The 12188-nt window shown below is 36.2% G+C and overlaps 1 protein-coding gene, 1 non-coding gene and 1 pseudogene across 16 annotated transcripts in view; 1 reads left to right on the top strand and 2 right to left on the bottom strand.

Annotated features, from left to right (window-relative positions):
* The window catches only part of APC (APC regulator of WNT signaling pathway), a 153420-nt gene that overhangs the window by 69960 nt on the left and 71272 nt on the right, over positions 1 to 12188 (bottom strand). For all 15 annotated transcript variants that reach the window (XM_037737978.1, XM_017527188.2, XM_017527199.2 and 12 more), the window contains one exon: positions 3276 to 3384. In XM_037737978.1, the coding sequence (XP_037593906.1) occupies positions 3276 to 3384 (109 nt within the window). The remainder of the gene's footprint in view (positions 1 to 3275; positions 3385 to 12188) is intronic.
* Positions 157 to 1165, top strand: LOC108303385 (annotated as a pseudogene).
* On the bottom strand, positions 179 to 281 carry LOC119471000. Its single transcript, XR_005199989.1, has one exon. It is a non-coding gene; the product is annotated as a U6 spliceosomal RNA (small nuclear RNA).

Raw genomic sequence — 12188 nt, forward strand, 5'->3', positions numbered from 1 at the left:
TCTTTGAGGGGGGGGCTAGGGGAGGGACAGCGGTGGGTGGGGAGGGATAATATGGGGAGAAATGCCAGATATAGGTGATGAGGGAATGGAGGCAGCAAACCACCATGCCATGTATGCACCTATGCAACAATCGTGCATGATCTGCACATGTACCCCAGAACCTAAAGTACAATTAAAAACAAAAATAGAGTACTTTGTGAATTTTCATGTCATTCTTGGACAGGGGCCATGCTAATCTTCTCTGCATTGTTCCAGTTTTAGGATATATGCTACTGAAGCAGCCTGTGTAAATGTATTCGAGAAACAATCTTACATGTGCCATCCCATGAATAAAATCACTGACATGGAGAGAGAGGGGCTGACAGAATTAGAACTTTTTTGACAGAACACTACAGACCTATAAACTGGAGCAGCCTGGAGGTGGTGAATATCAGTTCCTCAAGTCTGCAGTATAAAATGGCCTCCAATAAAACTGCACTGCCAAAAATAGGAAACAAACAGGGTGGAAAGAGTAAAAAAGATGAAGAGGCAGAGCCTGAAGAATCTATGGTGGAAAAAGTACTTGAGTGACGTGTAGTGAATGTGAAAGTAGAATAAGTGGAAGGGATTCACAGATGCTGACACCACTTGGGAACCTAAAGAAAATTTAGATTGTTCAGGGTTAACTGAAGCATTTTTTAATTCTAAAAAAAACTAGTCAAGAAAAAGATGGTACAAAAAGAAAATCTTTATTTGACAGTGAATCTTGTGACAGCAAATCAAAGAAGTAAAGGGATGCAGCTGACAAACCATAAGGCTTTGATGGAAGTCTTTCCTGAAAGAGTAAATGGTGCCACAGACAGCAGTGGAGAATAGATGTTTCTGATGAAATAGAAGGATTCCAATTGGGCAGAGTTGGTGCTGCCAAAAGAGGCAAATATCAAGAGTCCTCAAATTGTAACTGCTTTTTATAAAGAGAAACTAACTTGGCATTCTTGTCCAGAAGATGGAGCACAGTAATTGTTCACATTGTTTTATACAGGTCTCGATTTTTGATTTATTAGTGTGAAGAAATAACTACATTTTTTTTTTTTTTTTGAGACGGAGTTTCACTCATGTTACCCAGGTTGGAGTGCAATGGCGCGATCTCGGCTTGCCGCAACCTCCGCCTCCTGGGTTCAGGCAATTCTCCTACCTCAGCCTCCTGAGTAGCTGGGATTACAGGCACACGTCACCATGCCCAGCTAATTTTTTGTATTTTTAGTAGACACGGGGTTTCACCATGTTGACCAGGATGGTCTCGATCTCTTGACCTCGTGATCCACCCGCCTCGGCCTCCCAAAGTGCTGGGATTACAGGCTTGAGCCACCGCGCCCGGCTGAAATAACTACATTTTAATAGAAATCAAGTTTGGTATGTTTATTTTGAAAGTAGTATTGGGAGAGTTGCTGGGGTTTTCTTTTGCATTAATAGCACTGGTTACTTTGAACAAATAAATAACAGCTTTCTGTAGTTGCTTCCTTCATCAGAAAAAAAAAATTTGATACCATGGTATATTATGTCCACTGCATGACAGAACAGCTTTTCTAAACACATTAGGGTAAATTTCCATAGTCATTACTTAATCAGAACTTGTGTTCTCATATGCCTAAGGACCATTCTGGGTTTCTTATTCGTGTGTGTGTGCGTGCGTGTGTGTGTGTGTGTGTGTAAAGACAATGTATACATAAATGTTTTCTTTTTAAATTGCTTTTAAACATTTACCAAAACAAAAATCACAAGTAATTCAATGTTTCTGAAATGCCATCATTCTGAGCAATCCAAGAAATAAATCACTTCAAGTTAAATTGGAAAACTTCCTGAAGTCATACATTTCAAGTTAAATAAATGATTTTAATTAAATGGACAATTTAAATTGGATAATTTAAAAACAGCCATATCAGAATTCATATCTATAAATGCAATGGCTTGCAAAATTTCAAAAATGAAAAATTTTACCACTGCCAACAACATCCAGATGAGGAAACTAGACAAATCCTAGTGTATTTTAATTAGCTAAACAAGACAGTTAAATGGACACTTAAAGATTCCTCTAGTGAGTCATTTCTTTTTTTTTTTTTCCTTTTTTTGCTGAGATGGGGTCTTGCTCCGTTGCCCAGGCTAGAGTGGAGTGGTGTCATCTCGAATCACTGCAACCTCAGCCTCCCATGTTTAAGAGATTCTCTTGCCTCAACCTCCTGAGTAGCTGAAACTATAGGCATGTACCACCACGCCTGGCTAATTTTTGTATTTACTTTAATAGAGACGGAGTTTCACCATGTTGACAAGATTGGTCTTGAACTCCTGGCCTCAAGTGATCCACCTTCCTTAGCCTCCCAAAGTGGTGGGTTTACAGGAGTCAGCCTCCACATTTCACCATGGTGAGTCATTTCTTAACAAAAAGTTGAAATCTCTGTGTTATATTAACTAAAAGGTCATGATTCATGGAATGTCTAATACTTGACTAATACGGAAACCTAACCAGGTGGTTAGAAATGGTGGCAGTTTAGGATCTGCTGTCATAAATGGGTAAATAAGCTTCTGTAATCTAAACTATTGACCTACATGTTTTTTCTTTACTCCAACACATTCATTATATGTAGGTTTGATCTTTTCAGTATATGCTTTACTAGTTCAGCAGTAGTCAAGAAAAAGAACATTTCGTAGTAAATCAGAATGTTATTCAACTATATACTCTTAATTTATTGTGGATACTGGTGAACAGTGGTCAATAGTTTTATATTCCTTAGATATTTTTTTAAAAACATAGTTATATCTGCAAAACAAACCAACTTTAGTGTTTGCAAAAATACTAAGATCCATATTATAACTATTGGCATTTATATCTGGGATATTTTCAGAGACATTTTTATTGCAAAAACCATCTGGCACGATTCCTATAGCGTGGTACCAAAAATAGGCAGATGGTGATAAATATTTCTAGAGTATGTTTGCCAATTCAATACACAGAATTAAAAAGCTAGTTGCCTAGTTGAACCCTGAGGTCCTCTAGAATTCAAACTTTACAGACTTTCTAAATAAGAGCTTTAAATAAACATTTGAGCACAATAAATTCTCCCATCTTTACAAACAAAAATTCAATAATTATTATATATTCAGGCTTAAAATTGGGTAAACATATTACAATTTACAAATAACTCTAAGTTCAGTTATCCTGAATTTTAACAGATTACCTAGGTACTTTAAAATATCAAGTTACTCAAGTTTAAAATAAGTTGTACTGCCAGGTTACTTACATTTTCAGTTAAAGGAAGACTATCTATTCTTTTAGTGAGATTCTGAAGTTGAGCATAATACCAGTCTTTTTCCTTTTCTTCTTTGTCAAGATCAGCAAGAAGCAATGACCTATTTTTTTAAAAGAAGGTAAGTTTAAACAATGCTAATAAAGATTGCATAAGAGCAATACTTATACCAGTTGTTACTGCAAACTTCTCTACTTAAAATGTATCAATAATGAATTACTCAAAAAACTTAAACTGATTTCAATTTTTAAAGATAGGGCTTACAATATTTACAGTAATTAAAATTTTGAGTATTAAAAAGAAGATCTTTCTAAATAAACTGGTAATCATCCTTAAAAGAATAATTACACTTCACTAAAGGCTTTCTTCATAGGTATAGTCTTAAGAATATAATGATAGGTAAAAGGTACAGATAAACAAAACTCAAAATTAGTATAAGAATAAAAAGGATATTAAAGGAATTAAGAAAAACAGCAATGATGCCAGAAAACAAACCTGGAATACAGGAAGCTACTACCTTGCACACTGATGTGGCTTTCAGCTTCTCAGCAACCAAAATAATATACTGTCATTTTGAAATAAGAGGAAGTTATTACAAGGGAGAGAAACTTCTTAGTTTGAATTTGAACACCAAATGATGGTGTTCTCCATAGCAATCTGTATTAAGATATTGTATACCTGAGCATTATAAACATAAATGCACAGTAAGTGTGTTACGGGGATAAAACTCAAGAGATACAAAGTATATAATCTATCTCTTTTCACATGGCTGTTTTCCAGAACTATAACTATTACATTTTCTTATGTGTATGTCTACAGATATTCTATAAAAATGCAAGGACATTAACCAGTAATCATTCAGGAGCAGGTTGTTCAGTTTCCACGTAGTTGCGCAGTTTTGAGTGTTTCTTAACCCTGAGTTTGACTGCACTGTGGTTTGAGAGACTGTTATGATTTCTGTTCTTTTGCATTTATGAGGAGGGTTTTATTTTCAATTATGTGGTCAATTTTAGAATAAGTGTGATGTGGTGCTGAGAAGAATGTATATTCTGTGGATTTGGGGCGGTGTGCTCTGAAGATGTCTATTAGGTCCACTTGGTCCAGCTCTGAGTTCAAGTCCTGAATATCCTTGTTAATTTCTGTCTCATTGATCTAATATTGACAGTGGGGTGTTAAAGTCTCCCAATATTATTGTGTGGGAGTCTAAGTCTCTTTGTAGGTTATTAAGAACTTGCTTTATGTATCTGGGTGCGTATATATTTAGGATAGTTAGCTCTTCTTGTTGCATTGATCCCTTTACCATTATGTAATGCCCTTTTTGTCTCTTTTGATCTTTGTTAGTTTAAAGCCTGTTTTATCAGAGACTAGGATTGCAACTCCTGCTTTTTTTTTTTGTTCTCCATTTGCTTGGTAAATCTTCCTCCATCCCTTTATTTTGAGCCTATGTGTGTCTTTGTATGTGAGATGGGTCTCCTGAATACAGCACACTAACAGGTCTTGGCTTTTTATCCAGTTTGCCAGTCTGTGTCTTTTGAGTGGGACATTTAGCCCATTTACATTTAAGGTTAATATGTTATAAGCTGATAAGCAACTTCAGAAAAATCTCTGGATACAAAATAAATGTACAAAAATCACAAGCATTCCTATACACCAACAACAGAGAGCCAAATCATAAGTGAACTCCCATTCACAACTGCTACAAACAGAATAAAATACCTAGGAATACAACTAACAAGGGATGTGAAGGACCTCTTCAAGGAGAACTACAAACCACTGCTCAAGGAAATAAGAGAGGACACAAAGAGATGGAAACACATTCCGTGCTCATGGTTAGGAAGAATCAATATCATGAAAATGACCATACTGCTCAAAGTAATTTATAGATTCAATGCTACCCCCCCCCATCAAGTTACCACTGACTTTCTTCACAGAATTGGAGAAAACCACCTCAGATTTCATATGGAACCAAAAAAGAGCACGCATAGCCAAGCCAATCCTAAGCAAAAACAAAACAAAACAAAGCTGGAGGCATCATGCTACCTGACTTCAAACTATACTACAAGGCTACAGTAATCAAAACAGCATGGTCCTGGTACCAAAACAGGGATATAGACCAGTGGAACAGAATAGAGGCCTCAGAGGCAACGTCACACATCTACAACCATCTGATCTTTGACAAACCTGACAAAAACAAGCAATGGGGAAAGGGTTCTCTATTTAATAAATGGTGTTGGGAAAAATGACTAGCCATATGCAAAAAGTTGAAACTGAATCCCTTCCTTACACCTTATACAAAAATTAACTCCAGGTGGATTAAAGATTTAAACATAAGACCTAACACCATAAATATCCTAGAAGAAAACCTAGGCAAAACCATTCAGGACATAGGCATGGGCAAGGACGTCATGACTAAAACACCAAAAGCAATGGCAACAAAAGGCAAAATAGACAAATGGGAATCTAATTAAACTAAAGAGCTTCTGCACAGTAAAAGAAGCTATTAGAGTGAACCAGCAACCAACAGAATGGGAAAAAAGTTTTGCAATCTACCCATCTGACAAAGGGCTAATACCCAGAATCTACAAAGAACTTAAACAAATTTACAAGAAAAAAAGCAAGCAACCCCATCAAAAAGTGGACAAAGGATATGAACAGACACTTCTCAAAAGAAGACATTTATGCAGCCAACAAACATATGAAAAAAAGCTCATCATCATTGGTCATTAGAGAAATGCAAATCAAAACCACATTGACTCATGCCAGTTAGAATGGCCATCATTAAAAAACCAGGAGACAACAGATGCTGGAGAGGATGTGGAGAAACAGGAACCCTTTTACACAGTTGGTGGGAGTGTAAATTAGTTCAACCATTGTGGAAGACACTGTAGTCATTCCTTAAGGATCTAGAACTAGAAATACCATTTGACCCAGCAATCCCATTACTGGGTATATACCCAAAGGATTATAAATCATTTTATTATAAAGACACATGCACAAGTATGTTTATTGTGGCACTGTTCACAATAGCAAAGACTTGGAACCAACTCAAATGCCCATCAATGATAGACTGGATAAAGAAAATGTGGCACATATACACCACGGAATACTATACAACCATAAAAAAGGATGAGTTCATGTCCTTTGCAGGGACATGGTTAAAGATGAAAACTATCATTCTCAGCAAACTGACACAAGAACAGAAAACCAAACACCGCATGTTCTCACTCATAAGTGGGAGTTGAGCAATGAGAACACATGGACACAGGGAGGGGAACATTACACATGGGGGCCTGTGGGTGGGGGAGGCTGGGGAGGCATAGTGGTGAGTGGGAGGATAGGGGAGGGACAGCATTAGGAGAAATACATAATGTAAATCATGGAGTGGTGGATGCAGCAAACTACCATGACATGTGTACATCTATGTAACAAATCTGTATGTCCTGCACATGTACCCCAGAACTTAAATAAAAAAAATGCAAGAACATATGTGCATACTTATACGTACATTTTAAACATAAATAGTAGCATACTATTATAGTACATATTGTCCTGCAACTTTTCACTTAAAAATTGATCCTGGGGGCTAGGTGTGGTCGCTCATGCCTGTAATCCCAATACTTAGGGAAGCCAAGGCAGGCAGCTCACTTGAGCTCAGGCGTTCAATACCAGTCTGGGCAACATGATGAAACCTCAAACCCCAAAACTCCATCTCTACAAGAAAATACAAAAACTAGCCAGGTGTCGTGGTGCACACCTGTAGTGCCAACTACTTGGGAGGTTGAGCTAGGAGAATTACTTGAGCCCAGGAGGCCAAGGCTGCAGTGAACTGAGATCACACCACTGCATTTCAGCCTAGGCTACAAAGCAAGACTCCTTCACCCAAAAAAAAAAAAAAAAAAAAACAAAAAAAAAAAAAAAAAAAAAAAAAAAAAAAAAAAAATCGATCTTGCAGAACACAAAGAGGTACAGGCTAAGTATCACTTTATTCAAAATGATTGTGACTAGAGGTGTTTCTGGATTTTGGAATATTTCTATTATACTTACCAGTTGGGCATCTCAAATCCAAAATGCTTCAATTAGCATTTACTTTGGGCATCATGTCACTCAAAAACTTTTGGATTTTGGAGAATTTTGGATTTCCAGATTTGGGATGCTCAACCTATATTAGGTACTTTTTTGTTAGCTGCATAATATTCCACGAATTCCCAGTGAGACATTGGTCACTGTCTGCAGAAGTCTGATCTGCAGACCCTGACTCAAAGGATGAAGGAATGCACTATCACACCATTACAGTGATGTAAGTGGGCTAGGGATGGCCGTTGGCAGCTTTCAGAGGGCAAAATGCAACTAAGCAACCCAGCCCCTCTGTCCCTTCACACTTTTATTCCCTCAAGATTTTACAACAGAGGTTTTAAGTAAACAAACGTGAATAATTAACATGGTTAAGAGAATGGTTTTAGGACTGGTAAAAGCTTTAGGTTCTGCCCAGAGTAAATGCTATTAACAGGTAATTCCCCTTTGATCTTCCCCTGAAAGACAACAACCCAGCACAAAATTAACATGGGTAAACAGTTAGAATGGAGACAAATGGGTATGGGGTAAGGCCTTTTGATCAGTCTCTATCTCCTTCCTATGCTAATGTTAATGAGGCGGCTGCCTGCGACCTGCCTCAATAAAACCTTTTGGCCTTCCAAAAGGTTTGAGACTATAATCTATAACTTTCCCTAAATATTTTCTGTAATATTTTGCCAACCATTCCGAGTGAATAGCAACACCCCAGTATTCATAAATCTATGTAGGGATACACTATAACCAACTCTTAGTTGGCAGGCATTTAGAACCTTTCTAATCTTTTGTTATAATAAACAATGCTGCATTGAATAACCTTATAGACATAACTTATTTCATACATGGGTATGCATTTATATAAAAGAAATTCCTAGAATATGTACATTGTAAACTTACTGCCCTTATGAGATGTTATACCAATTTGTGCTATCATCATCACCAATTTAAGTGTTTAAACTTTTTTCTTTAATTTTTCATATATAGCTTTTTTTTTTAATGGTGTATCACTGGTTTTAATTTGGTTTCTCTTAATATGAGTGAGGTTAAACATTTTGTTCAAGATTATAAATCATTTGTATTTCCTTCTCTGTGATTTTTCTTATTTGTAGGACCTTTTCTATATTAAAAATGATAGCACTTTGTCAGTTGTTGGGCTGCATATATATTTTCTCAACTTACCACTTGTCTGTTTACATGGTTTACTCAGTTGTTCCTTGAACAACATGGGTGTGAACTGCATGAGTCCACTTATACATGAATTTCCTTCCACTTCCTTATGATTTCTTAATAACATTTTTTCTCTAACTTAATATAGTATGAAATACATGTAACATACAAAATATTTGTTACTTGACTGTTTATACTATTTGTGTTATCAGTAAGGTTTCCAGTCAATAGTAGGCTATCAGTAACGTTTTGGGGAAGTCAAAAGTTACACACAAATTTTTGATTGCACGGGACAGGTGGGCACGCCAACCCCTGAATTTTTACGGGTCAATTGTAACGTTTTGCCATGTCGAAAATTTTGATTTTCATATAGTCAGATTGTAGATATTTTCTATAGATTCTGGAGTTTGGTCCTACAGAGAAATGTTCCCCACTCTGATGCTATTACTTTTAAAGTTCTGTTTGCTTATATAGTTTCCTAGGAAATACAAGAATGTATCTTAGTAGTGAGTATGAATGTGAGTATGTGGAAGGTTCTGTTTTTGCTAAAATGTACTTTTCTTTACTAAGAAGCAATTTAAAAAATAAGAAATAAGCCTTCATTTTAATGTGGCAACCTTAATAGTGATGGACTGTATGGGAAGAAAGGAAGCCCCTGCTTACGATGTAGCATCCCTCGGGGAAGGCAGACTAAAGACAAGCTGCTCTCTCCCTCTGATTTCTCACAACAGGAACAGGAGAAAACACTACAGAAAGCCTGAACTCCATTCACAGCTGGGTACCAAAACTCCCATAAAGATGACATTTAATTCTATTTTTCAGTTTTTCCTAGTGAGGATCTGTAGGACCTGGGTCCATGGTGGGGAAAAGAGTAAAAAAGATGGTGATGCTATTATTTCCTCTATTATTTCCTAAAAAATGAGCTTATGAAGTTAAGAGTTGGGACCAGGTGCAGTGGCTCACACCTGTAATCCCAGCACGTTGGGAGGCTGAGGCAGGTGGATCATTTTGAGGTCAGGAGTTTGAGACCAGCCTGGCCAACGTGGTGAAACCCTGTTTCTACTAAAAATACAAAAATTAGTTGGGTGCCATGGCAGACACCTGTAGTCCCAGCTACTCGAAACGCTGAAGTGTGAGAATCTCTTGAATCAGAAGGCGGAGATTTCAGTGAGCCAATATCATGCCACTGCACTCCAGCCTAGGCGACAGAGTAAGACTTCGTCTCAATAAATAAATAAATAAATAAAAATAAGAGCTGGGTGTTAAAAAGTACTTAAATTGACAGGCCACTGTTGGTGGCAGTGCTGAAGTGAGGGGGAGGTTAGGAACATCAGGGACAATTTGCTACTATCAAGTTTAAGATTAACCAGTAGCAAAATGCTCTGGGGAAGCCAAGGTTACAGTCTCTTCAGCTAAAATGATAGCAAGTGATTAAATTATAGTAGTTGACCTTGTGACTCATACAGAAGCAGTTCTAAAGGCTCAGAACTGAAACTAAGACTAGACTCAGAACAGGTAGGATCATTAGGATTTAGTGTACTACAGGCCTATTTTGTGGTTGCCAACAATCTTTCTTAAAAATGCATTTTCACATAAATCTCATGTCTTCTTAGTCCTCTCCCTAACTGGGAGTCACCTAGAAGAGCATGGGACATATGTATTAGCATTCAATAAATATTTGTTAAATAAATCAATAGTTAACATGACAACAATAATACCTAACATTACTGAATGCTATATGTACTAGGCACAGTGCTAAGGACTTTAAAAAAATCTAATTTAATCCTCACAACATCATTTGAGGTTGTTATTCTCATGATCACTTTACTAAATAGAAAACTGAGGTACAAAAAGGTTATAAAGCTACAAGCTGGGTTTAAGTCCTGGCTTGACCAACTTCCAGCATCTTTTCTTGAGGAATACAGATAAAGGAAAAAGACAGAGTTAAACTACTACTTAAGAAAGTTCTAGAAGAAAGAACAGAAAAAATTAAAGGGGAAAATCATCAAAGAAGTAACATAACAGAAAAAAGCTGGATAAATTTCCAGATCAAAGGGTACAGTAAATATTTAGCATGATGAATAAAGAAAATATGCATACCAAACATTCAAAAGCTTCCAAGGAGTAAAAATGGTCATTTATAAAGGAATACGATTCAGATTGGTATCAAATTTCTCAATGGTACCTTGATAATGTAGAAGAAAAATGAATTTGAACCTAAACCTACCCAAACTATCGGTCAAGTGTGAGAGCAAAATATGCATACTGTCACACAAGCAAGAAATGAATTTATCTCCCTTCAACATAGTAACAGTCAAGAACACACAGGATATATTAGACCTAAATGGGAAGTGTAATGACAAGAAATAATGGCATGACAGTATTGTAGCAGGCTTAGGAAGCAAATGGTCCAAATTAGAACAGAAAAGTTCAATGGCTCCAATAAAAATTTATTTATGAATAAAACGAAACTAGTTCCTAGCATTATCGTAAAGGTGCAAGTTTCTGCTTCCAAAAACATACAAAGGCAATTCGAAACTTGAGAAAAAAACAAGACCTATATAAGAAGGGCACAGTCCAAACAGCATCATCTTCCTTTAAGCGGCACAGGGAGTATGATATTCTACCAACAGGGAGGAAAAATTAATTCTGGCATACTACTGACTCCACAGTGTCCAATAACTACAGAGTCCTAAAAAACCCCACGTATTTCACATCAACATTATGCTTAAAACAGAAAAAAAAACATAAAGACTCAAATATATGTAGCAAGATGTATCTGTTAACAGTCTTAACAAAATGAAAGTAAACAGCTGCTAAATCTTATACAGTGGGGTTTCAACAGATACAATCAGTCACATAAAAGAACAAGAAATAGAACGTATATATATGTGTGCATATTTGCTTATGTGTATATGTATACAAATTCGACCAAAGAATTGGTACAGAAATTAAAAACTGGATGGATAATTTAGTGAATTTAACAAATCTTCATCTTTCAGAGTGGTGAGTCAGGAAGTCATGTCCAAAGTCAGTAGGTCGGTAACTAGCAATATAAACATATTATTTAGAGTTGCAGAAGTAACTATCTCATGGATATAGGAAAGGTATACTGATACTTTTCATTGATGATACTTTATAAAGCTAAGCTAGTAATAATAATGATCAGTCAAAATTGAGAACCTTCTGACAAACCATGCTACTACCTCTTTCTCTCCAGATAAAACAACTTTTTGTAGTGTGTAATAAAGTCTAAATTAGAAGTTGTGCCATATTTTGGGAGAAAAAAAACAAACAAAAAAAAAAACAAGAAGTAGCAACATTCTATAGTAACAACAGAAAGGGCTAAAGCACCTTTAAATATTTTTAAAAAGAAATGTATTTTCCACTTGGGAGTTAAGTCAGAATACTAGCTTAAAGTAATTTACAGCGTTATTATATAATAAATAAAACATGGAGATCATTGCATTTAAATTTGAACAGAGAAATAAGCTTTTCCTAGATTTAGATGAAAGGAACTCTGGAAGACTGGCAAGAAATAATGTCAAGACAGAAAATAAGAACATGTCTATTACAAGTATTCCTTACCACTTAACAGCTGCATTTGTTAGGTTTACTAGTATCTGCAGTAAAATCTATTTCAAAAATTATATTTTTCTCTGAAACTCTCTC

Source organism: Cebus imitator, unplaced genomic scaffold (assembly GCF_001604975.1).
Source record: "Cebus imitator isolate Cc_AM_T3 unplaced genomic scaffold, Cebus_imitator-1.0 Scaffold46, whole genome shotgun sequence".
In the NCBI taxonomy this organism is placed as follows: Eukaryota; Metazoa; Chordata; class Mammalia; order Primates; family Cebidae; genus Cebus; species Cebus imitator.